At 46.0% G+C, this 27,451-nt stretch overlaps 1 protein-coding gene across 1 annotated transcript in view; it reads left to right on the top strand.

Moving 5' to 3' along the window:
• ADD2 (adducin 2) overlaps positions 1–19,961 on the top strand; it is a 53,197-nt gene extending 33,236 nt beyond the window's left edge. The window contains exons 11-16 of the mRNA XM_077766326.1: positions 6,253–6,510; positions 7,420–7,539; positions 8,396–8,485; positions 10,406–10,553; positions 12,178–12,303; positions 17,592–19,961. Coding sequence (XP_077622452.1) covers positions 6,253–6,510; positions 7,420–7,539; positions 8,396–8,485; positions 10,406–10,553; positions 12,178–12,303; positions 17,592–17,902 — 1,053 coding nt within the window. The 3' untranslated portion in view covers positions 17,903–19,961. The remainder of the gene's footprint in view (positions 1–6,252; positions 6,511–7,419; positions 7,540–8,395; positions 8,486–10,405; positions 10,554–12,177; positions 12,304–17,591) is intronic.
• The last annotated feature ends 7,490 nt before the right edge of the window (positions 19,962–27,451 follow it).

Below are 27,451 nucleotides of genomic sequence, written 5' to 3' on the forward strand. Positions count from 1 at the left end.
GGGTGGCTCATCGGTTGAATATCCGACTTTGGCTCAGGTCATGATCTCATGGTTCATGGGTTCGGGCCCCACGTCGGGCTCTGTGCTGACAGCTAGCTCAGAGCCTGGATCCTGTTTCAGATTGTGTGTCTCCCTCTCTCTCTGACTCTCCCCTGTTCATGCTCTCATGCTCACTCTCTCTCTCTCTCTCTCTCTCAGAAATAAATAAAATTTTAAAAAAAATTGCTAATACGTCTGTTCCTGGAAATGGGTGCATGCCCAGTAAGTTTCCTCTGGGAAGAAAAAGCCACATAGAGCTCACGTTTCTAGACATGTGTTCTCTCTCTCTCTCTCTCTCTCTCTCTCTCTCTCTCTCTCTGAGGTCTCTGAGGTCTCTGAGGTCTCTGCTCTTTGCTGCAGGTGTCCGCCCTGTCCAGCGCTGGCGGAGTGGAGAACCTCATCCTCCTGGAGCAGGAGAAGCACCGACCGCACGAAGTGGGCTCCGTGCAGTGGGCAGGGAGCACCTTCGGACCCATGCAGAAGAGCCGGCTGGGGGAGCATGAGTTTGAGGCCCTCATGAGGATGCTGGACAACCTGGTGAGTCTTGTGCCATTGTCCTTCTAGGCTGGTCCATTGAGGCTCAGCCCCCTGTAACCAGTCAGTGGGACACATTAGGTGGGTGTGAGAACTGCCAGCATCAGGGTTAAGTTGTTAAAGCCTCATCGATTGGCACCTGACTCAGAATTTGTGGTCATTCTAATAGTAGTTGAGTCTTCTACAATGATGGCCTTTGCCACCCCTTCTAAGGGCTGTGGATGCCATCTTATATTGTGGCTCAGTTCACTCCTTTGTGGTTAGTTCTGCCTTTCTTATCTCATGACATCAATGTAGAAAACACATAACACACTAATTTCCTAATTCTGGTGAGCAGTATTCTAACAGTATGCTGTTGTAATGATTGAATGAATCAATCCTGTAAGGAGTTAACTGGCATGTGTCCAGGAGTGGGCTTAAAAGGCTACAAAAGAATGTTAAGACATTCTTCCTTCTTCTAGGGGCTAACAATTTAGTTGACTATATGACATATAAACAGGAGACCATTGGAAAACAAGAGGAAAACATGCACGATGAGGTACTGTTTTCAGGAAGAGACTATAACATTGATTGAGAAGTGAAGGATAAAACCTATCCTTAGACCGTTTCTATATCCGATTCATGTTCCCTTCCTCATTGCTACCACCTGGGACCCTCTTTATTATGTCCAGGTAATTGTGATAATTAATATTTTCCCCCCTTGCCTCCAGCCCCTCCAAATCATCTCCACCTTATTACGATGCTGACCATGAGGGCCAGATTATAATGATGAAAAATACAATCCACAATGAAAATACAATTCCCATAAACATTCGTGTGCCAAGTAATCCATGCCTAAATAAAGCACCAGAGCCAGAAAGTTTCATACAGGAATTCTTTCAAATCTTTAAGAAACAGACAATTTGTATGCTATTTTAAACTGTTTCAGAGGATGAAAGTAGGACAAAATCATAACGATCATAATACATTCAGACCAGTCTTACTTTGAGTTGATGAAAAATGCTTTCTGAACACTAGCAGATAGCATCCTGCATAACAATGAATAATAATACATAGTAACCAAGTGAAGGCTCATTCCTAGTATTCAAGGATGTTTTATTTTACTATTATAAATCTTTTAAAATATTTTGTGATATGAGGGGCGCCTGGGTGGCTTAGTGGGTTAAGCGTCCGACTTTCGCTTAGGTCATGATCTTGCGGTTTGTGGGTTCGAGCCCCGCATCGGGCTCTGTGCTGACTGCCAGCTCAGAGCCTGGAGCCTGTTTCAGTCTGTGACTCCCTCTCTCTCTGACCCTCCCCTGCTCACGCTCTCTCTCTCTTTCTCTCAGAAATAAATTTAAAAAAATTAAAAAAATAAAAATATTTTGTGATATGAATGAGTCAAAGGATAAAAACCTTTTGGTCATTTTAGTGTCAAAAATTATTTGATAAAAATATAAAATCGATCTATAAATATAATAGCTGTTAAGACAGGAGACAGGTGTTAACAGCTGTTAAGACAGGACATTTATTTAACACGATTAAAATAAATCATGGTAAAACACTAGAGTATTTCCATTAAATTTTGAAACAAAACAATGATTCTTGCTGTCAGCACTTTTAATATCGTTCTGGAATAATACTGGAACTCTAAAGTGGGAGGCATAAAAATAAACATTGAAAAGGAAACAAAATTACTGTTAAAATTTTTTTAATGCTTATTTTTGAGAGAGAGAGAAACAGCACAAGAGGCAGAGGGGCAGAGAGAAAGGGAGACACAGGATCCAAAGTAAGCTCCAGGCTCTGAGCTGTCAGCGCAGAGCCTGACATGGGGCTTGAACCCACGAACTGTGAGATCATGGCCTGAGCCAAAGTTGGGGGCTTAACCAACTGAGCCACGCAGGTGCCCCCCAAGTTACTATCTTTTATAGATAGTATGGTTAAATGCCTATAAAGTACAAAAGAGTCAACTGAAAAAAAATATTAGAAATAACGAGTGCATTTTTAGGGGCACCTGGATGGCTCAGTCAGTTAAACCTCTAACTGATTTCAGCTCAGGTCATGATCTCACAGTTGTGAGACAGAGCTCTGCATTGGGATTCTCTCTCTCCCTCTCCCTCTGCCTATCCCTCACTCAAACTCTCTCCTTAAAAAAAAGAAAGGAAGGAAGGAAGAGAGGGAGAAAAAGATTGCATTTTGAAGTAGTCAGTTATGAAAATGTATTAAAAATAGGTTTTTGCTTCATAATATATAATATAATTATTTGAAAATATAATAATGGGAGAAAATAATCCTATTTGCAAATGCAGCAAGGACATAAAACATTAAGCAGAACCAATTTAAAGAAAGTCATAAACTTAAACTCAGTAAAGAGCTACAGTTTCCTCCTGGTTAGAAAATTCCACAGAGTCCGGGCGCCTGGGTGGCTCAGTCAGTTAAGCGTCCGGCTTCGGCTCAGGTCATGATCTCATGGCTCATGGGTTTGAGCCCTGTGTCAGGCTCTGTGCTGACAGCTAGCTCAGATCCTGGAGCCTACTTCAGATTCTGTGTCTCCCTCTCTCTCTGACCCTCCTCTGCTCACGTGGTCTCACTCTTTCTCTCTCTCTCAGAAATAAATAAAAAAAAAAAAAAAGAAAAAGCAAACTCCACAGGGTCAAGAGGTTGATTTTCCATTTTAGTAAACTTAATGTAATTCCGTCAGTGATGGCAGGAGGCATAAGGATTTAGAAAAAAATTTTCTTCCAGGTGAAATTCAGAATGGTTAGGAACATCCTAAAAAAAGAGGAGTAATTAGGGATATTTGTCTCACCACATGGGAAAGCAAGAAAAAGCTTTAGTAACTAAACAGATCACCAGCACAAAATGAGCAGGGAGATAAGTGGGACAGCTTAGAGAATCCAGAAATAGATCCTAGATGTATGAGAATTTAACCCAGGGCAAGTAGGCATCTTATAAAGCAGTGGGTAGAAGATTGCTAGCCTTTTAGGAAATAAGTAAGATGGATTATTACCTCATTTCTTTCAACAAGACAAACTCCTGATTTACCAGGAATTTGGACATAAAAAGTAAACTCTTACAGATATTAAAAAACAGATTTATATTTTTGATGCCCTTGTGTTGGGGAAGAACTTGTCAAGCATGACAGGAAAGTCTGAAATCATGATGGCAAATATTGACAGATATGATTATATTAAAATTAAAAAAATATTTTTATAAGCCATTTCCCCCATCATAAAGCTAAAAGACAATTTATGGGAGGAAATATTTGCAATATCTGTGACAGTCAAAAGATTAATATCCTTAATGTTAAAAGAGATATTACGAGTCAATGTGAAAGAGATAAACATCTCAATAGAAGAACAAACAACACAATTTACAAAGGAAGAGGTTTCAAGTGGCCATTAAAAATAGCCATTTTGCGAGTAATCAAAAAAAGAGCAAAACATATTTTGACGATTTTACTTTTTTTTTTAATGTTAATTTATTTTCAGAGAGAGAGAGAGACTGAATGCGAGTAGGGGAGGGGCAGAGAGACAGGGAACACAGAATCTGAAGCAGGCTCCAGGCTCTGAGCTGTCAGCACAGAGCCTGATGCAGGGCTTGAGCTCACAAACTGTGAGATCATGCATGACCTGAGCCAAAGTCAGATGCTTAGCCAACTGAGCCACCCAGGCGCCCCATAAGGATTTTACCTCAGCAATATTCAGCAGATGGAAGGGGGATGAGAACTGGGAACTCTAGCACAAGTGGTAAATGTGTAAATTAGCTCAACACTTTGGGAAGATGGCAAATATATGAAAACTTTTATTTATTTATTTATTTTTAGGTTTTTATTTGCTTTGAGAGAGAGAGAGTGCATGTGTAAGCAGGGGAAGGGCAAGGAAAGATGGAGAGAGAGTATTCCAAGCAGGCTCCACACTACCAGCATGGAGCGCGACACAAGGCTTGAACTCATGAACTGTGAGATCACAACCTAAGCCAAAACCAAGATTTGAACACTTAACCAACTGAGCCACCTAAGTGCCCCTGTGAAAACTTTTAATGTATACCCTTTGACCCAGTAATTTTTATTCCAGGAATTTATGTCAAGGAGAGAATCATTTAACTGCCTAAAGAAAAAAATGTATAAATATACATTTTTCAGGGTTGTTTATGATATTTTGAAAATGACAAAGTATCTACCATTATTGGTTAGATAAATTATGGTACATTCACTCATTGGCATATTAAGCAGCTTTTTAAAGTTTCAGGGGCTCCTGGGTGGCTTAGTCGGTTAAGCGTCCGACTTTCGCTTAGGTCATGATCTTGCGGTTTGTGGGTTCGAGCCCCACGTCGGGCTCTGTGCTGACTGCCAGCTCGGAGCCTGGAGCCTGTTTCAGAGTCTGTGACTCCCTCTCTCTCTGACCCTCCCCTGCTCACGCTCTCTCTCTCTCTCGTAGAAATAAATAAAAAAACATTTAAAAAAATAAAGTTTTTATGTGTTTATAGGTTAAGTAACATGAAAAAAATCTCCAAACCACATTGATAAACTAGAAAAGCAGCTTATAAAGCTGTTTATGCAGTATGGCCCCATTTATATACTATTATATATATATATATGTATATACATATAATTATAGAACATACATATTATATATAATTACCATACATATTCTACAGTTATATATTATGTATATACTTACATACGTGTGTGTGTGTGTGTGTATGTGTATGTGCATTTACAGAGATGACCAGAAAGATTTTTAGTAATTTTCTCTGGGGATGAGATTTTTATATTAAAACCCATTTTTTCTTTCTTTTTTAAATATTTATTCATTTTGAGAGAGAGAGAGAGCAAGTGAGCAGCGGAGGGGCAGAGAGGGAGAGAGAGTCCCAAACAGGCTCCACACTGTCAGCTCAGAGCCTGACACAGGGCTCGAACTCACAAATCATGAGATCATGACCGGAGTTGAAATCAAGAGTCAGATGCTTAATCCACTGAGCCACCCAGGCATGTCCCCCCATTTTCTTTATGTTTTTCCATATTGCCTGATTTTTCTAGCATTTTAATTTAAAAAAAAAATAAAAGAAGAAGGTAGGCAAAGTCAAGAAATCATTGCTTCAGAAGCTGCCAAGATGACTGAATTTTTTCACCAAGCAGCGTCATTTCCAGCTTGGGACATGGTCTTGCTTAGGATCTTTTTGAGTCAGATTTCAGGGTTCTAAGAAGGAACCAGTTAAGAAGTGTTGGAGTTGAGCAAATGAGGGTTGACTATTAGAATCATCTGGGAGGCTATCAGAAATCCTGCAGTCCAGACGGCCTCACTGTCCACGGAAATCAGCAGCTCTGAGGGGGCCAGGAGCCAGCATTTGTAAAGCTCCAAAGCGATCCCAATATGCAGCCAGGGTTGAGAACCACTGGGGTAGATGAAAAATTGGAGCATTGTCAGGATAAGGAGCCCTGTCTGTTTGGTCCACAGGTTCTAGGGATTTTCTCAGCTCTGATTACAGGGCTTGTTGGGGTGAAGGGAGGAAGATGTTGGGGAGACCAGGATGAGGGAACAGTTCTGAAACACACAAAAGGAACAGCAAGGCCTACGTTGTGTTATGGGGATTTTTGTTTAACCAGAGTCCCTTACAGAGAAGGGACAAGTGTGTATGGGATATGTGCATGGAGGCCATTTTCTCCACAGTAAGTGATTCTATTTCTGTCTTTTTTAGGGTTACAGAACAGGCTACACATACCGCTATCCCTTTGTTCAAGAGAAAACCAAACACAAAAGTGAGGTGGAGATTCCAGCCACCGTCACAGCCTTCGTGTTTGAGGAGGATGGTGTTCCAATGCCTGCCTTGCGGCAGCATGCCCAGAAACAGCAGAAGGAGAAGACCCGTTGGCTCAACACGCCCAACACCTACCTACGGGTCAATGTGGCTGACGAGGTCCAGAGGAGCATGGGCAGCCCCCGGCCCAAGACCACAGTAAGGAGGAGATCGGGAGGGAGGGTGCCCGACTACCTCTGTGGGTTAGACAGCTTTAAAGGGGGAACAGAACAAATATCCCCGGATCTGGATTATTACAGTTGCCCCGTAGGGCTTCCTGTTGGGCACCTGGGAGCAGCTGCTTATGCCCACAAGACCTCTGGTCACCTTCTTGCACCTCTGCACTGAGAGTTTGGGCCTGAGGAGCAGATTTCTCCAGGGGGTGGCTGGACCTTACTCCCAACAAACAGCACAAAACCCAGGAGCAATTGGTTTTTGCTTCTTGCTCCCCCATACAGAGGGGGCTTCTGTGAAGTTCATGGCTATCCAACATTGGACTGTACATCTGACATAAACCCAGGAGGTGGGTGGGATATTAATTTCTATTATGTAGTCTTCTTTCCCACCCCTCTTCTCTCTCTCTCCCTCTCTTTATCTCCCCCCTCATACACACACATGCACACAATACACATTCATACACATCCATACACATCCACTCTTAATTTAATTTGATTTTTGTTAACATTAAAGTAACTAGCAGCCAAATAGAATAGCTCTTCATAAAAAAAAGAATGAAGCCCTGCAAATTAAAATCATTAAGTCATTTGATACTGAAGTTCAAGTGGCCACCTGTTTGTCAAAGCTGGTTGTCAAGGTTCTGAGCCCTAGTCTCCATTGCTCTTTATGACTGACCTGGGGGCCTTCTTTGGAAGCTGGGTCATTTGTTGCCCATCTCTGTTCTGGGAGACAGACAGGTATCAAGGAGGCCCAAGAAGAGAGAACATCTTTGTGTAGGCTTGCTGACCTTCCATGGAGGCCAGTTGACCCAGATCTCAGGGGGTGGGCCATGGGGGAGGACATGGTGACTTTATTCCTTTGCCTTACCCACCGCACCTTGTGTGTGTTCAGTGGATGAAGGCTGATGAGGTGGAGAAATCCAGCAGTGGCATGCCAATACGGATCGAAAACCCAAACCAATTTGTGCCTCTCTATACCGACCCCCAAGAAGTGCTGGACATGCGGAACAAGGTAAGGTGGGAGCTGCTTATCTCGCCTCTTTTCTCCCTCAAGCAGGGAGCTGTCTTGGGTCCCACAAATGTGAGCTGAGTTCCTAGCTCTTCTGGGAAGGAAGCTACTCTTCATGGCAGTACTCGCACTGTGCCAACTGCTGTGCTTATGTGGTCCTAAATAACCCTTAGACACAGAGAGATACTTGCTTGAGACATGAGATAGGTCTAAGTAAGAGACCTGCCCACAAATCAAATTTTTAGGAATTCTATATGACTTTTCTTGTGGCTCATTTTTAAAATGTCAAAATCTTTTGTTGAGCTTTGCTTTACAGTTCACTCACTCATATTTCTCATGTTACCTTAAGAGCTTACGTTGCAGTAGACCACCACCAAAAGGCATACTCACAGACCGTGACTTAATGTGTGGTTCAAGGACCCTCTGAAGTGCTTCTTTGAAATGCATATTCCCAGGCCAATCCCCTGTTCCTGCCCACAGACAGATTCAGACTCAATGGTTGTGGGGTGGCCCCAGGAATCTGATACATTAAAGAAACTCCTCAGGGGCTTCAATAAAACCCAAGAACCTCCTTCAAGGAGCTACTGTGCCTTGTTCACCTCTTACAATGACCTCCTCAGAGTTCATGAGAATCTGGTGTTTTCCATAAACTACTCATTCACTCTGAAGCAGACAGACGGTCTCTTCGAGGTGCACTGTGTTAGAAGTAGAGGAAACAGGTCCCCTCCCCACTGGAGGACCTTTGTAGACCCTAGTCACAGAGCATGCTGGACACCAGTATGCCTTCTGAATGCCCCTCCCAAAGTCCACATTATGACACTGAACAGCAAGCTCACTCTCCCCTTCCCTTGCCACACAGATTCGAGAACAAAACCGACAAGATGTGAAGTCGGCCGGGCCTCAGTCCCAGCTCCTGGCGAGCGTCATCGCTGAGAAGAGTCGAAGCCCGGTACAGCAGAGGCTGCCCCTGTCTGGAGGGGAAACGTGTTTGCCTTCTGGGTCTTCAGTGCCTGGGGCTGGGCAGCAGGACCCCTGAGTCCTCGTGCCCACCTTCCCCTGTGATTTGGGGCGCTGGTGCTCTTGCTGCAGGACGGATGCTGTGAGGACCAGGGACAGTGTCTAACTGCCCCTCTAAGGGAACCGGGCAGGGGAGCAGCAGCCTGGCCTGCCCCAGGAGGGATGCTGACTTCCATGCTTTACCCATGGAACTCCACTCCGCCCTCTATTGGTATCCTGCAAAGTGGGCATCACAGGAGTGTGGCTGGCGGCTCCTAGCTGCTCCAGGCCCTCCTGCCCTAAGCGTTTCTGGCCTCTGTGCGTGGATATGGCATCATCAGGCCATAGCTCTGGGAAGATGCTCATGTGCTCGTAGAGGGAAGGCATGTATATAAGGACTGGTGCTCTGTTAGGGGCAGTTAGTTGCCCACACAAACCCATGTAGAGTTAGAAAATATAAAGTCATTTCCATGCCTGAGATAGGACAGTGTTTTTCTAGTGCATAGCAAAAGGGGTGAAGATCATAATTCTGGCTTGTGTTAAAAATCATTGTTACTCATTGCAAGATAGCAGTGGGCACGGCATATTCCTTAGTGGTAAGAAGGGGAGAAATACAGGAACTGTTCCCCTCTGCGGAGTAAACTGAGATCATTTAGATCAGGCTGCAGCCCACAAGGTGGGTGCCCATGGCAGGAAGCATAAAGGTTATGTCATTGCACCAGCATGGTCACCCACCTCCACTAGCCAGGATGAGGAACACCCAATGTGCCACAGGGTCAGGGATAGAAACACCCCATGATACTGGCGTGGAGGTGGTGAGAGTTCAGTACAGTGAGCAAAACTGTTGAAAACTCTGCCATTTACACCAAGTGTTCTTGGAATCCCTCTTTTTGGGATCCGGGTCTTGGATTCTCTTTTGAACTCTGTGATTCCTTAAGATAGGCCAATGCTGCTTCTCTTTGGGAGGATGCCCATGGCCCATTGTCCGAGGACCTGGTAGGCCAGGGAAGGTGGCCTGGAGTGCGTGGTGTGGCCCGGATGCTCTGGGTTCCCCTCCCAAGTTTCACATTCTTTGGCTCTGCCTCAGCTTCCCAGCACTGCATTCTGAAAGGCCACGATGAGGATGCCAAATTAGGAGAAAGGGCTGTGGGGTCTGAATTTTAGACCTTGTCCTGGGCTAGAAGGGTCAAAGGATTCCTGAAGTTTACACGAGGTCCAGCCGGTGAGCTCCCCAGGGATTGTTGCCACTGTCCCCCAGGGACCTGCAGTACAGGCAGGTTGAAGATCCGAGATTCAGGACCTTGGCCTCCTTGTAATTTATGACTGTGTGCGAAACAGGACTAACCGTTTGGACTGAGAATGCTGAAGCCATTGTGTGTTTTGCTTTGCATTTGACTTACTGCTGTGTGCTGTGGCTTGTGCTGCTGTTGGGGGTTGGGGGGAGGGTATAGTGGGGAATGGCTGGCATGAAGCTGGCTTGAGCCAACGCTTTGCTTGCTGGCTTTTGGCTAACTGACTTTGGGCTGTGGACTGTATTTGCATAGTGATGGCTTGCAAGCATCCACAGGAGGGATTGCAATAAACGTGTGTCTTCCTTCTGCTTGGGAGCATCCTTTGATTTTATTTCCGGGGCAAAGGGTGGACTCCCTGCATTTACCCAGGCAGTTGCAAAGAACCCAGGTTTGGGGGTGAGGTATCCATGGGGAGGAATGAACACCCCCTACCCCGAGGCCCCGAGCTGTTTCCATGGAGCTGCATGCCATGCTGCCCCTAGCAAGACTGCTGGCAGCCACATGAGTCTGAAAGGAAGCTCGAGCCTGGGCCCCAACCACGGCATTCAGAGAGCAACACACACTCTGTGGTTAACTTTCAGTCTACAGAGAGCCAGCTGATGTCCAAGGGCGATGCGGATACCAAAGACGACTCAGAGGAGACCGTGCCCAACCCCTTCAGCCAACTCACTGACCAGGAGCTGGAGGAGTACAAGAAGGAGGTGGAGAGGAAGAAACTAGAACTTGACGGTAAATAACCCCGGCTCACTGGTGCTTCAAGATCTCCCAGGGTGCAAGGAGAGCTGGGGGCACCCAGAGAGGCAGCAGAGCCACCAGCCACTCACTCCTGCCAGGGCCACTGGGACCCATGCCTCCCACCTGGCAGGGCCCGTGGGGATCCAGCTAGCCTTCCTTTGCTCTCACTTTCAGTCTTCACTTGCTTCTCTCTCCCCTCTCTCTCATATCCTTAGTTTGCCCCTCCTACCCCATGAACCAGCATAATGCTGTTAATTACATAATGGCCCTCATTGCTCAGTGCCTAATGGTGACAGCGACACAGTGCTGCCACGACCTTGTCTAAGCTCTACCTGGGTATAAAGGAGTTAATCCTTGTACAGTGCTTAGAACAGTGCCTTTAAGGGGCGCCTGGATGGCTCAGTTGGTTAAGTGTCAGACTTCAGCTCAGGTCATAATCTCACGGGTCATGGGTTCAAGCCCCCGCCCCCCCCAAGTCCCNCCCTACATGGACAACTTCAGATTCTGTTTCCCTCTCGCATAAAGCCCTGTGTCAGACTCAGTGCTGACAGCTCAGAGCTTGAAGCCTGCTTCAGATTCTGTGTCTCTCCCACCCTCTCTCCTTCTCTCTCTCTCCCTGCCCCTCCCCTGCTTGTGAGCATGCACCCTCTCTTTCTCTCTCTCAAAAATTAATAAATATTTAAAAAAGAAAAGAAAGAAAACATTACAAATTTCATTTAAAAAAAAAAAAAAAGAACAGTGCCTGGAAGTATGGCTTAGGTTAGATAAACATTAGGTATAATAAGATAATTATAATAGTGATATTTATTAATCTATCAGATTATTATTCCTTCTTTACTTCAGAACCTCCTGTCAAGCCCATGTCTCCATGTTGACTCCCAAATATCCACATTCATGATAGCTTGTGTGCTCGCATTCACGCCGTCATCTCTTCCTGGCAGTGTCCCCTCTCAGCTAGCCTGATCTGGGCTTCCATCTCCAGCCCCTCTCCAGCTAACGAGCCCTCTCTGTCCCTCTCCACCCTCCACTTGAGCCGTTCCTTCTCTTTGTTTCAAGAGCACTTGGGTCCGAGACACAGAAGAATTCAGCTCTTGGTTTAGTCCACCAGGCTAGGTTTTTATTCCCTCAGGGCAGAGTCAGTCTTCTACAGCCCCCCTCCCACCCAGGGTCAGTCATCTTCCTGGGCACAGAGCAGTCACTAGAAAAACGCTTGCTCGCTTGCTTGGAGTTCTAACATGACAATTGAAAAGGTAGATAGAAAACTTGGTGCTTTATATCCCTAGGGATTATTTGGGCTGAACATGAAAATTAGATAAATAATAAATAAGCTACATGCAAACAAATCACAGGCGGGAAGCCTGCAGCCTTGAGGTCCACATCAGGGCTAGCGTTCCACTGGCAGATGCGCTTGGGTGGAAGAAACAAGACAGGACTCTGACTCAACCCATTTGCCTTCCCCAGGTTGTAGCAGAAATTTTAAAAAGGTTGGGGGGAAGGAGCTAACTTCAGCCTGGAGAAATGAGGACCTGCCAGAAGAAAGCATTTTTGTAAATGTTCTCTCTCTGCCCACCTCCCCTCTGTTTGACCCCTAACCCGAGGTGGTTTCCTGTATTTTCAGGAGAGAAAGAAACCACTGCAGAGGAGCCCGGCTCCCCTGTAAGGTCTGCACCTGCTTCTCCAGCACAGAGTCCAGTGAAGTCAGAGACGAAGAGCCCCCCGGTCTCTCCCTCCAAGTCTTTAGACGGTGAGTGCAGTGCGCAGTAGGGAGGGAGGAGGCACAGTCCGGAAAGGGGTCTGCGTGGAAGGCAGGGCAGGGGTGCACACTCCAGGGACCCTGCCTTTCAACAGGTGTTGAAAAGCTACCCAAAAGCTTTCTGTTCTGCCATTTCTAGGGAATCTGAAATAGAGGTTACCAAACTTAAGCTTGTTTCATTCACAACCTGTGATAATGTACCTTACAATTTAAGTCCCTGTCTAAGCAGTGATGAGTGAGTTGATTGACCCACAGCCTTCTCACCACTCACTCAGACTAGGTTGGCTGATGGGTCTTTCTAGATGCACCAGCCCAGTGCTCAGACTTTAATGTGTGTAGGGATCACCAGGATCTTATTAAAATGAAGACTCTGTTGGAATAAATCTAGGGTGGGACCTGAGACTGTATATTTCCAACAAGCTCCCAGGTAAGGCTGATGATGCCATTCTCAACCTTTGGAATATCAACACTCTGGAATTACCTGGGGAGCTTTGAAAATCCTGATGCTGGCCCACCACAGCACCCCCAGTAGTTCTCAGCTAAATGGTCTGGGGATAGGTTAAAGCAGAGTGTGCTGGAGTTTTAAGACCTTTCCAGATAAGCCTAATGTGTAGCCTAGGCTGAGAACGACTTCATTAGATACTAGTTTAGAGAATTAAGGTCTAGGCCCAACTCAACCACTAACTAATAATAACTGCTAATTTTAGAAAATCAGATAATCTCTGTGCCTCAGTTTCCTTATCTGTCAAATGGGATTACTAATATTTCCCTTTTAAAGGTTCTTATACATGTAACGGAAGCTGTTGATGGAAGAGAGTATACTTTGAAAGAATAAAAACATTTAAATGTAAGGTCTAATTGTGATATGATTAATAATATACATATGGTGGATAATGATACTATTATAGTCTGTACCACCTAGATCAGAAAAGTCTCCTTAATGAGCTTCTGGAATCACTCTGGGGCATGAACACTCCTCCCCTGGGTCCCTTGAGCCCTCGCCAGGGAAGGCTGTACCACCAAGCAGCAGCTTGGTGGCCTGATGAGATCTTCTCCTTCCTGGGTAGGATGAACACACGTGTAGATGCTGCTAGAATCCCCCAAGCCCTGAGCTCCCTTCAGAGGTGAATTGCTGCCTTGTGTGCAGTCCCAGCGTTGCCAGAGGAAACCCATCTTCTTGTGGCCAGAGCTGCAAGTGGATGTCCCCTGCCTGTTTGTGTTCATTGTGTCTCATCACAGTGTTGTCAACCTGTCTCCACAATGTCTTCCTTTCTCTTCCCATTTGTGCCTTCATCAAAGGAGTTTCCTCCGATTCTGAATACTTGTCTCTGTAGTAAGTATAGAGAGGCTGTTTACTAACTCACTCCAACACTTGCAATGGGGGAGGGAGGACTTTTTCAAAAGAAATTTGTTTCTCCCCAGCTTTTTCTATAGCAACCCTGCCTTCGAGAGATTCCTGGCTATAAAGTTCAAGACCAACTCCACACGTGCTATGCATGGGCTGGGCTTCCCTCTAGGATAGACACACACAGGATGTACTCATACACAAACACACATGCATACTCACACAAGGCATCCCACCCAGAAGCAACAAGCCTGCACAGTGAAAGGGCAGTGGGGCCAGCCCCTGGGCACTCCCTTTGGGGGAATACTTATGCCCTCAGGAGCACATCTGCACCCCTGTCCCTAATGCATGTCTCCTCCAAGGAGCTCATGACCTCTTCTAGGGTTGTGGCCCAGAGCCTGAATGGCCTTGGGACCAACTGCCTTATGGAGATGCTTCGAGCACCTGGCCTGAATGACCGTGTCTTCAGCATCCCTTGGGACCTATGCACCAGCTGCAGGAGGGAAAGCCAAGCTGGAGAGGAGGCTTATGGCAGCAGTGGGACAAGGGGTAGTAATTCTATTTCAGCTCCTGGGAGCCCTTTGGAGCAACCTCTGCTGTTCAGGGGGACAGAGTGGGGAGCGGAGAGGTGTATGACAGGTGGGACAACTGCTTACCCACCCCTGACGTCATTCCCACTGGTAGCACGGTTCCTGCCCTCTCTGGTCAAATTCTGGGCCCTCACAAAAGGCATACCCTGGTTGAATTGTTAGAAAAGTCAAGGTCTTCCCTGAAGACTCTTCCTGTAGCACTGTCAGAGCCCACCCTGCATGACGAGGCTGGATTGGTAGCTGCCTCAGGTGACTGGTGTGAAGTGGGGCTGGGTGGCCATGGCCAGGTGGTCCAATAGCTTGCCTGGCCCCCCAGGGCAGACAGGGATGCCCCTTCCCTCTACATGTGCACCTTCACATTTAGCTCACCCATTGGATCAGGGATGGTTTTTCTCCATTTGTCACCATGCATCACCATGCTCTCAAATGTTCTCGTGCTGAGTCACCTCGATGTCCTTCCTCATCTGTCTCCTATCCCATTGGCTTCCCCAAAGGAGACTCTTTCCAACGCTCTTCCTCCACATCTGGTCATCTCTCTCATCGCCTTCTCTTTGACTGGGTTCTTGCTGTCCCTGTCCCTGCTGACTCCATCCTCCAGTAAACTCTCTGGAAGCACTGGCTGTGCCTGACAAGAAACAGCCCTGTATTCAGCATCAGGAGATCAGCTTTGTCACTTACTGATTTTGCCATCTAAATAAGTCACTTAAAAACCCTGCAGAATTGTGGGGTGTAGGGGGTTGGCTAACACGAATCTTGCCCTTCCTAGCTCATAGTGTTGTTATTGGGATAAATTAGCAAATGCATACAAAAGGGCCTTATAATGTGCTTACATGAATTAGTTCTCATTATGTACTGTTTCCAGGATTGTGAGAGAGAGTACAGGCTTGCTGTTTTAAGCCACTAAGTTGGGAGGAGGGGGTTGGGGATTGTTATGCAGCAATAGATAATTATTAAATCATAATGCATAATAAGAGCTGGTTTTATTGAAATTAGTTGTTCTGTGGGTTGACTAGACTCAGCTGGATGGTTCTGCTCCATTCGTGTTTGCTGGGGCTGCAGGCATCTGGGAGCTTGACTAAACTGGAATTTCCAAGATGGCGTACTCTTGGTTGATAGCTGGAAGTCTGGGCTCAGCTGGGGACACTAGGATGGCTGGTCTTCTATCTCTCTCTGTCTCTGTCTCTCTTTCTCTCTGTCTGTCTGTCTCACTCTCTCTGTCTCCATGTGGTTGTAGGGCCTTTCCATGTGGCCTCTCCATGTGTGTTTCCATCAAAGTAGTCAGACTTTATTACAGAATGGCTTGGGGCTCCCAAAACTCTAAAAGCAAGAACATTTAAGCCTTCTTAAGTCTTCAGTCTGTGGCTGGCTCAGTGGCACTTCCTTATCATTCTGTTGGTTACTGTGAGCCACAGAGCCAGCCAGATTCATTTTGGGAAGGGACCATGCCCAACTGTGTCCTCTTAAAAAAGGGTAAATGACACACACAAGTGTAAAATAGATATATTGGCAGTAGGTTTAGATAAGGACAAGATCATTGCCAAATGTCAAGGCAGGCTTGAGCCAGACCACAGAGTTGATGAGGCCAACTATCAGGTGAAGTGAGGAGAGGAGAGTGGACAGAAAAAAGGTTGTGTCTAGACAAGATTATTGCTTTCAAGGCTATTGCCAGGCGATGACTATGGGAACACATGGTGCGAGGGGAGGGGAGCAAGGGCCATCAGAGTAAAGGGCGTTAGAGGACTTAGTAGCTGGATGATGACATGGACCACAGACAGTAGGAGGATAGGAGCCAGGGGCCAAAGTGTTGGGTACTAAGAGAGAGACAGTCCTTAGAAGTCATCTGGAAGAGGATGTTGACTTGCCCAAAGAATTTCAGAAGTTATAAAAGATCTCATTATAAGAGTTTTCCCATAGTCAAACTAGCTCATTATGACTGTCCCCAAATTTATACCCATCTGTCCCATCTTCCATATAACCATACATTTCTCCAGTCTTTACCCCTGTCAAAAGCCCTTGTCTTTTCTTGAAACTTCTGTCTTCACCTATTCCTCCTGTAAGTCATATCGGTTATACCTCACCCATTACTCAGATTCCCATAAAGTTGAGCATGTCCAGTGCTTCTTGTGGTATGAGATCTCACACGCCCACATTCACATAACGCACTTGCATGCACAGTTCACTCGTCCACCCCAACACTCACACACCACACCCACACACTCATTCACAAACACACACACACATATACTCACAAACTCAACTCACATACATACAGCTCACCCAACATTCACACACTTACAAACACATGCACACATGCTCAGACACTCACATACTTCTCTTAGTTTCACATAGTGAAAAAACACAAAACTGGATGTCAGGAGACTGAGGTCCACCACTTTTACTACTTTATTCAGTTTTTATTTCTGTAAAATGGGGAGGAGCTGAGCTAGATGATCTTTAAATTCTTTTCTACTTTTCAAAGGCTGTGGTTTTATAATTTCCCCTCCTCCCTCCCCATCCAGGCATTTCAAAACTTGAGTGGAAGCAGGATGGGGGGAGGGGGGAGTGAGAAAGGGGGGAAAAGGGAGGCAGGGGCCGGGCAGGGGGCCTTAGTTGCTAGGATCTGAGCAGCTCTGGCCTTGAACATGATGGTAATTTAAACGCATTCCCTCCAAGTGGCAGCTAGAATGAGCCAACCGTGCATCTTCCCCTTCAGTTAATCCTTTTATCTTGGAAACACAGGGTCCATGACCCTCAGGGATTCCATTCTCCCTCTGCCTTCCCCTCTGTGCCTCCTGGGAAGATATACTCCATTTTTCCAAAAGTTCCTGTTGGGTATAAGAAATGAAATGGCTATAAAAACATGTAATTTCCATGTTAACTAATTGGAATCTAAATAAAAGCTTAAAAATGTAAAATCTGTATTTTCACTGGTGAAACTGAAATAGTTATGATGCTTAGCTTCCTCTTCCCCTTGTGTGTGTGGCTGCTCTCCCTCTTCCTATAGCCTGGGTCTGTCTCTTCATTTTGTGCCTAGAAAAGTTTGCAACTGGTCCTAGCTGGGCCCCCTGACACATTTGGACATCATTACCTTGTTTACATTTGTAGACAAGAGCCCAGAGTAACAGACCTGCCAAGAACCTGCTCCCAAGGCAGGCTGCATGGAAAGGGATTCAGGGTTTGAATGAGAACCCTGCCTAGCCCCTTCCCCTGTGATGTCAGCCTGTCCCTCCCATTGCTCTAGACTTATTTTATAGAATTGCCTAGGAATGGTTCTGTTAACCCCACGTAGAAACTGCCAACCTGATTGAAATCTTACAGGTCATGTCTCTTGATCTTCTTTCTAGAAGGTGCTAAGAAGACAGAAACAAGCAAAGCCACCACGGAGCCTGAAACAACACAGCCAGAAGGAGTGGTGGTCAATGGGAGGGAGGAAGAACAGACCGCAGAGGAAGTTCTCAGCAAGGGCTTGAGCCAGATGACCACCAATGCCGCCGACACGGATGTTGATACCTCTAAGGACAAAACCGAGTCGGTCACCAGTGGCCCCATGTCCCCAGAGGGCTCACCTTCCAAGTCTCCCTCCAAAAAGAAGAAGAAATTCCGAACCCCATCCTTCCTGAAAAAGAGCAAAAAGAAGGAGAAAGTGGAGTCCTGATTGGTAGTATTCTCATCGGTACCCTCTCCCTCAACCCCTTCCCTTCTCCCATCTCTGTCCCTGGAAGCACAGGGCCAAGGAAGGATAGCATAGGACCCTGGATCACACTCTGAGGGAGAACTAAGAGATCACCCACCCAACCCCTCATTTTACAGTTGCCCCAGAGAAGTCAGGTGACTTTCCCAAGGTCACACAGCTAGTTAGTGGCAGAGCCAGCACTAGACTTCGGGTCTCCTGGCCCCTAGTCCAGTGCTTTTCCACTACACAACACTGCCTAGTTGTGGGCCACCTTTGTGAGGTTGCTGCCCACCAATCTGAGCCCAGGGCAGAAGGCCAGAGTGGGCTGCAAGCTCGCACAGCCTCAGACCAAATCAGACAGGTGGAGGCTTCTCCTGGGAAAGGTCCTTTTCCTTGCAGGAATCCAATCTCCTGCTGATGGAGCTGTCACAGTTTAAAACTCTCTTTCCCACAGGGTCCCTGCCCTGCTGCTTACAGTCACCAGACAAATTGACCCGTTCCCCTCCAAAAGAAGTTAATCTTTGTTCCCAAGGGCTGATGGCTTAGCTCGTGCTTCCCCAACCACTAACCCTGAGCTTTCTTCATGGAACCTCCTGAGTGACTGGTGGATGAAGAATTGTAAGAGTGGGCAGACGGGAGGGCAAGCCAAGTCAGCCGCAGGATTCAAGTAGTTTAGTCAATATAAGAAGCCAGGAACTCGGCCCATTTGAATCATGCATCTCAGGCGCTTCAAACTTAAAACCAAATTTAGCTTAGAGAAAAGTCTCATGCTCAGGGCAGAAATTTGGGGAAATTTAGATCCTCTTTTGGCTTTGGGTTGTACCAGGAGGATCAAAACAACACAGGAAATGCTATGCCTTTCTAGCTTTGCATGACACATGGAGCAATGTGGCTCTACCTGTTTCACTCCTACCTGGCAGTCAGGTGTCTCCTGACTTCCCCGCAAACCTGGAACCTGGCTCACATACTGGAACTGGCATCTTACCCTTGGCTCCTTTGGGTTCCGACTCAGGTGCTCTGGGTCCAGCAGAGGAGAATGAGATGAGCCCTTCAAGATTCAGTCTCTTGGATCATCTAGGAGAGAAAGCAGCTTGAGTGTCCTCGCCCTGTCGTGATCTGTCCATCCTGGGGCCTAGTAAGAGCTACGGCGATCGTTGTAAATGCCAGCACTATCTTTTCATATCCTTCCATGGGACATCGATTAATGAGCATTGTTGGCTCCTAAAAAATAGACAATCCATTCTCTTTATAGCACAGTGTCTTCAAAGAGTATTTTTCCTTTTTGTCCTGATGATTGTGAAAGTACTTTTGAAAGTTCTTAATCATAGTTTTCCACTTTTGAGCACTTACTTTCTACGTATAGACACTGTGCAGCTTTACATTCGTTGCACCCTTTGACCGTCACGATAACCTGTGATGTGGGTAAGGTATTCCCATTTTATGAGTAAGGAAACTGAGCCCCAAAAGGACAATTGACTTGCTCCAGGTGATGTGGCTAGAAAGATCAGGGCCTGGATTTGACCCCAGGTCAGTTTGAGTCCAGAGCCTTTGTACTTAACAGTTGATGATGATTAGAAAACTTGGATCCCTAAGGATGGTTGTTTTAGTCCAGGACCCTATTCTGTGATGGGACTCTGCCCTGTAATGTCAGCACCTGGAATGAAAGCAGGAAACTGCCTGTGTTCTCCCTCATCAGTCACGTTAAGTTCCCAATAAACGTGAATTGTGGCGAGGCCAACGTGGACCTCCAGCAAAAGAGAGGCAGGAGCCTTCTGGTTGGACCGGAGTACAGTTGGGCTATTTCTTGAGAAGGAAGGAAACTGACACCTGACTAAGAAGAGCCCAGTGCTGCATCTCTCTAATTTGAGTCCTAACTGCTCCCCCAGCCCGTACTCTGTTCTACTTTCTGACTGGGTCTTGCGATGGGCAACCCTATGGTCAGGGGCATCTATGCCTCAGAAAAAGTCTGTGATGTGGGAAATGCCTTTAAAAGCCAATCCTCTGATGCCTTCTTTAAAAAAATAGATTTCACATTCATTCATTCATCCCTCAGAATATTTGTTAAGCACCCACTAAGCATCAGGCATTATGCTATCATTAAAAGAAAACAATCATTGTAGCTAGAATAATCAGCAGGAAACAATGTTAAGAGTGGAGAGGACATAACCATTGACACAGCTTTTTGTGTTTGAGTGGTTGTAGCTCAGCGATGATGTTGACTTGACTCTGCATTCAACAAATTCTCTTTATAATAATGAGGCCTCATAGGAGAAAATGCCAGAGCCTTGCTGGAACATCATCCTTGGAATTTATGCCATGGTCCATTTGCTCATTCCTCGTACAATCAAACAACAACAAAAAGCTCCATGAGCTTGGGTCATGGGTCCGACCTGAAAGCAGAACATAGTCTCTGCCCACCAGAAGTTAAGTACAGGAGGCATGGAGACAAGTTACCGAAAGGGCGCGATGGCAGAAGGAAGTAATGGTTTACTGTCTTCTGGACCAGAGAAACTTTTCCTGAAACATACGATGATTGAGTTAGGTTTTCAGACAAAGAGGAATTCTCCAGGAAGACAAAAGAGTTGGCGGGGTATTCTTGATGAGGGAAGAGAATGTGCAAAGGCATGGAAGCATGAGACTCCGTGACAGGTCCACTGAGTGATGTAGTAATGGCAGAGCATAAAGTGTGAGGGGATAAGGGGCTTTGTTTCATAGGTGGGTATGGCTGCATCAGAGAGAAACCTGTAGAAAATGTGCAACTAGATTTTTATCATATAGGGGGTTTGGAGATGCTGACGACTTACAGTCAGGGTATCACAATCAAGCTTGAATTTTACAAAAATCTCTTCGGCGGCTGGGTGGAGAATGGCCTGGAGAGGAGGAGAGCAGGGAAGGCACAGGAGATCTCATAGTGGGGCCTTTCTGAAACGTCAGCACTGAAACATGCTTGGTGGCCTGCCTCACACTACATTTTCCTTTATAGGAAATAGCGTGCTTCTGGCACAGAATTTTACTTCCCTAAAATTCTTTGGATAAATCATCTTAGAGATTTTCAACAAGGAGAGGGAAACATTCAAAGAGCTAATGCTTGGTGCAGTTGGCAGGTCTGTTTCTGCCTTGCTGCAGAGTCGCAGCAAGAGCTTTTGAGTCATTCTGCCGATTTCTTCCACCCTCACACACCCAGGAGGTGGCACCCTTAGCTCCAGGCTTAAGGTGCTGCACTGGTGGCTGTTGCAGAGGACGTGCAGTCCAAGCAAAACCAGAGGGTTTTAGATGTTGGGCCATTTCCTTTGGATTTGGATAAAAGCTGGATGAAAACTTTGACCAGTGTCTCTTCTGGAGAAAACGCATCTATGGAGAACTCAGAATGGGTGGGCAGTAGATTCATTTCTAGTAAAGCCACTGGGCTAGGATCTGCCACAGAAAAGGATGAGAACACGTGAGTCAGTCTGCAGTGTTCCGGATGGCTGAGCTGGGCGGCGGGGGGAGGTTTTGAGGCCGTTTCCATGGGAAGACAGACTGGGGCTGGGGCAGGAGGCAGGAGATGGCTACAGAGAGACAAGTTGGCAGTGACTCTCTGTGCTGGTGGCTGGCACCCAGCAGTGATGTGGGAGAACTGTCCACACCATGTGACCTTTCTCAAACTTTGCAAAAAGCTCTGCTAAGAGGCAAGCCTCTAGCCCAGATCTGTGCTCCATAAGAGCCTTGTGGCCTGTAGTGACCCAGCTGTCCAACTTTGTCCAGGCTACACACAGATAAAAACAGCCTTCCTCAACAGTGCTGTAAAGAAAAATGGGGTTCTTCCTCTGCAGACAGAGAAGTTCTTTTTAAGGGACTTTTGGGGATTTGAATGAGGACCCTGGTCTAGTAAGAACCCAACTAAAAGCACTGCTCTCATACTTTGAGTTTATTCATACTGAGCCTTGAATCCTGCTCGTGGTGTCAAATGCACTATCACTCCTGAATGAGGCAAGGCAGTCATTCAGATGTCATTCAGCACCATCATAACAGGGCTGTCACTCTTGTCAACATGAGGAGAAGTGCTATAAGGCCATTCTCTGGTTGCCATGGATTTGAAAGAACCATTCACCCAACAACATGATTTACTTCTGAAAGCTGGAAAGATGAAAAAAAAATTGGAATTTTCCATGGAGGTATCCATGGGAGTGGGTATACACATAGCCTCCCGTGGGCCCGTAGCCCATCATTGCACAAGTGTATTTTATATGTTCCAGTTCCAGGCCAAGAGTATTTCCATTTTTGACTGCTGAACAAATGAGAAAACATACAGTCCTTACTTGTTTTCCTTATACAGGTCAGCAGAAGCCCTTGAACTGGTTGGTACAGTTGCTGTTGACTCTCTGTAGAGGAAACAGGTTTTGTATTTTCTCTTACCACTTGAGCCTAAGCAATCTCCCAAAGATGATAACGTTCAAAGAGTCTCAGAAGAAATTAGGGACGAGGTAAATCTATGCTCTCCATTCCCACAATTGTTCCCCATCTGATCCAAAAAGGACAATTTAATGTGAAAAGTCAGAGGCTTGAACTGATGAAATATGCGCATTGGTTATTTCTCTCTGACAGTTGCCCTTGTGCCACAATATGAAAGAGCAGATACAGGAGAGTGATCATTTCCAAACCCCCTGCCTAGCGCACCTATCCACTTGGATGTCGCGTACTTTGGGCCAGAAATAAAAGAGCATGTCACCAGGGCACATCCAACCCTCTTGAGCCTCTCGGTGAGAAGCCACCCTCACCCAGGAATCAACATAGGCATTTCGGGTGGGGTGTCCTCCTTTAGTGGAGAAATCTCCATCATTTTATGTAGATAGGCTTGTCTCTTTAGGAACAATTAGAATCTCCCAGTTGAGGGTTTTCTTAAAAACACAGAAGTGATGGTTCCCATTGGTTCACTTGGGTTTTGCCAAGCTGATGTTTGGTGCCATTTGCCTTCAAGATGTCCCCAAAAGTTGAGTCATTGCTATGAGAAATTGAGCCTGAAGATGGAGAAATGGTCATAGTCACTGACACAGGGAACACAAGTGTGGCTGGAGGCCGAGCCTCAGTAGCTTTCCCCATGTGACAGCTCCTCTTCTCACCCACTGGTTCCCAAGGAGCAGAAGGCAAGTCCCTACCTCTAAGTAGCTTAAAGAAAACATTGTGAGGGTTTGGGGTGGTGGGAGGAGAACTGTAGAAAAACCCCCAAACTCTTCTCTCTTCCACCAGGTCATCTCGTATAACTTTAGATCGTCTCCTTTTAAGTGGACCAAGGATGGAGGGGTCACATTTACATACATCAAAGCTCTTACAAAACAGGACTGTATTTTGGGGACCTCTGCCCCCACATTTCAACCCCACCTCATGCCTAGTGGGCCTGCTTTGATCTCCGTGGTCTAGTCCACTTTTAAATTCCTGCCATCTATGCTACAGCCGAGTCCAGTGCTGTGTTCATCCCTCTTCCAGGAAGACTCAAATTGGGAGAGGGTCCAGGGCCTGGGTTCACCTGGCTGGGCTTGCGGGGGTCTAGGTAGAGAGTGCCATGTTCTCTAAAGCCGTGGATGGTTTCAGTGAAATGTCTGTGTCTGACAATCGTCTTCCCTTGTACATGCATTGTCTGTGTTTAGCTTTTCCTAGTATTGTGATGTCTCAAAAAGGGGTTCCATGTAAATATTCTTTCTGCTACTGAAAATGCCAGCCCCCTGGATCATGCATCATCCCCACAAATGGTTTTGCCTTTCTTCTACGCTAACACTTCTTGAGCCACTGATGTGCAGATTGATGATTAGTTTCTTGGGCTTTTATTTTGCAATTTTATATATATATATATAATACATATATAATATATATATATTTATGGGTTGGTTTTGTATAGTTTTCTGTTTGAATCTCTGAGCACCAAAGCTGCCCTTGGATTTTCAAGAGAACTTTCCAAAGCCACTTCCTGAGGCCTCCCACTCCCCCGCTGCTTTGGTGTTTGTGGTGCTGGGTGGCATCTCTGCCCATGAATTTCTGTATGTATGTGCTGTTATCTCACCTGCAGATATTACCCTAGTAAATCTACCGTGCTTGGCTTCCCAGTGTGTGACCCATCTCTGTCGGCCACCCAGCTAGCCCCTCTCCCAGGGGAGCAGAAGTCAGGGGGTCCACGTATAGAAACATCTAGCCACACAGGAAACTCCCATTTTTGAAACCATTCCTCACACATGGAAGGCTGAACATGTGAATAATTGAGTTCTGGATGGTGAGGGAGGTAATACAGTAAAATGCTGTAGGCTTCTAAGAAGAGAAAGGCCATGTGGATTTGCAAATAGCTTGTGGAGGAAGATACATTTAGGTGGCTTGGGGTAAGGGAGAGAGACGCAAAAACAAATGTGGATGGTCCTCATAGGGGATGCAGATTCACAGACTGGAATGGAAGAAGTGTCAGGCCAAAATCAGCAGGCTGGGGAGAGCTAAGAGGTCACCCAGAGGGTGAAAGGGGAATAGAGATACTAGAGAAAGAAGATGAAAGAGTCCATCTCACACCATCCCTGCTCCTTTTTACTCACATGAGGAGCCCAGGATTTGTTGAAGGTTCACACACATATAGGTCAGGCGTTGTGTCTCACACATAGCACCCCATTTAAATCCCACAAAACCCAAAGGGTGGTTCTGTTATTACCCACTTTACAGATGAGGAAACTGGCTCTGAAATGAGCTTCTCGTGAGCCACAGGTTAGTATGTGGTAAAGCCCAAATTCAGACCGAGGTCTTCTAGGAAGCAAGACCTTGCTCTTTCCACGACTTCCTACGAACCAAGGGTCCTGAGCGAATCTCCCCATCCCCATCGTTACTTCCAGGCCCACTACTTCTTGGTGGGCCTGGGTCCCCAATGCCACCTCCCATACCCAGGTACCCCAAAGCTCCCATGGGCTCCTGTCAACCTAGCTCAGCCCTGGCCCAAGGCCGTCAGTGTCTTCTGAAGTCACCAAAGAAACCACCTGCATGCCACGTGATGCACAGCTGTGTGCACCACTCAGGCCAAGAAGCACAGCCGGTGTGCCGACACCATTTTATAGAGCTTTCTACAGCTGATGGTGGTGGTGCAAACCCTCAAGGGGAGCCCCTCCTTCTCACATCTCAGGGTCCACTGCAGTCCTGAGGCATACAAACATGGGAGCAGAACCCCACCTTCCGGAGACGCTGAGGGATTTCTTCAGAGTATGCCCAGTGGGGGAGAGAAGACCTAGGGCCCAGTGACCCACAATTCCCTGTGTGTGGAAGGAGCACCACCTGGACAGGAAGCGGAAAGGCCAGGCAGTGGGCACCAGCGTCCACCGGGAGCTGACTGGGCGAAATGGGTGGAGGCCGGGGACCCTGGAGAAATGCGGTGAGCTCCAGACCTGACCTCAAAGAGCGTGAGCAGGGTGCCAGGGTTCACACGGTGGAACCCTGTTTGCAAGGTCTAAGTGACGAGGCGAGGAGGGGGATGCTTCAGCACCAGGATCCTGAAAGTGTCAGAGAAGGGGGCCATGACCCCCGGTAATGCCTACCCTAATAAATATGCAAAAGGAAACTTCCAGCCAAGTTATCGCAGATGCCACTGCTGCCACACAACTATAATCTGACAAAATGTAACCATTAGAAAATTAGAAATCTTTCCTTTTTTCTCCCTTTGGGCCTTTGGACACAGATCCACACATCTCTGACAGGAACCACGCTTAACCTGATAGAGATCTCATTCTGTCAAGAATCGGTATAGAGAAAAATAATGTGGTAACGATTTAAAACTATTGATTTAATGGTTCAAAAGCCTAGGGCTGGTCTGACAAATTGGAAGACATGCTCCTCAGTGAAGCAGAGTTACTGCAAGAAGCAGGAGGAAGACTATCTCTGTCAATATTCATTTACCAGAAAGCACCAGCCAGTCATGAAAAGGGAGCACTTCAAATCAAGAAAACATCTTCTGGTGATAAAAAAAAAAAAGGCATATTTTAAAATGAGGCATAGGCAGTCAACAGCAGGTTGAATATTGTTGATGAATGAGGAGAACATAAAGCTATGTTTAGACATGTAAAGATCCCAAGCCCATCACTTGAAAAAAAATAATCATGAATCCTACTGATTGAGAAATCAATATAAGTAAATAATTCACAAATGGGGAAAATACTGAATTAAAAAAGAAGTAGTAAGCAATTAAGTCACATAAATAATAGCGAAGTCGAGTTTTGCATTATTAATTTAACAAACTTGAAGCAGTTGTTTAAAAAGTAGTTATCGGAATACAGACACATCTGGAACAGCAGAGTGGGAGACTCTGCTAGACTTATCATTACTGATGAGAGAAATATATCATAGATCATTTCATCTTTTAAATTGTTACTATAGGAATAATGGTTCACTTACATATAAAGTTGTGAACATAGAGATGATTTATAAAAATGTAAAGGTGATTTTCATTAAAAGACAATATAGCTTCCAAATCACTGAACAGAAAAATAACAATAAAAAAGAAATCACTAGGATTCCAGCTAAGATGGAATAACAGAGACCATATTTACCATCCTGCTAAAATGAATAACCCCCAAATGGGTAAAATATATGAAAGAATGATTTTTACAGCACTTGAAAATGATCACCCAGGAGGACACAAGAAAGTCTCCCTGTCTTAACCACCAACCAACCCCAAAGCTAAGGCTGCTGTCTCCTGCTGCCACTACTAAAGATGGCCACCAGGAGGCGACATTTCTCTTCTCTGCTTCCACTCTGCACAAACAGTCCCAAGCAGTACGCTTCTGTTTTCTGACAGGTAGACCCCAGCAGTGCTGTCATGCACCTCAACTTCTTTTTGTCACCAGAAAAGGGATCAAGGGTGAGCCGTGAGCTTCCTTACCCAAGACCTAACAACCTGATTTCTGGGCAGCACTTAACACTTACCTTATACTCAGTACTCTCTGCCTGGTTTCCACATTCCCCATCTTTTGGGGAGCTGGCCCCCTGGCCTGAGCTCACTGAGATCTGTTCTGGCCAAGAGGCCATGCATGATAGTGAACTGGGTTCTAGAGCTCTGGAGCCACACTGCTTGGACTGAATCATGGCCCTGTGCCCTTGGACAAGTCATTTAACATCTCCAAACTACAGTTCCCTCATCTGCAAAATGAGAAAATAATCAGTATGGAAAATCCGAATTTGGGGGTCTAATTTTGATGATTAAGATTATTTTTCAATTGTACAGTGAAGGACACCATAAAATTTTCACTCTTCAGACTTCTAAAGGTCAGCCTCTACTATTCTTAAAACTAATGCATGCACAGACACATCCACACACCCCCCCGTACACACATAGTCCCACTCATGCACACCCCCACACGCAACCAAACACATCTACCACCCCCCACACTCTCTCTCTTACACTCACCCTGGCCTCATTCTCCATGAACTTGAAATAGATTATCTCAGCTTCCATTGTTTTATCTGCTCAAAAGATCCTGACTTCAGAGCAAGCAGCAGGAGACCCTCCTCTCTAGAGGTGGATCTTTGCCTCGAACAGTC

This window comes from Crocuta crocuta, unplaced genomic scaffold, assembly GCF_008692635.1.
Source record: "Crocuta crocuta isolate KB4526 unplaced genomic scaffold, BGI_CrCroc_1.0 scaffold113, whole genome shotgun sequence".
In the NCBI taxonomy this organism is placed as follows: domain Eukaryota; kingdom Metazoa; phylum Chordata; class Mammalia; order Carnivora; family Hyaenidae; genus Crocuta; species Crocuta crocuta.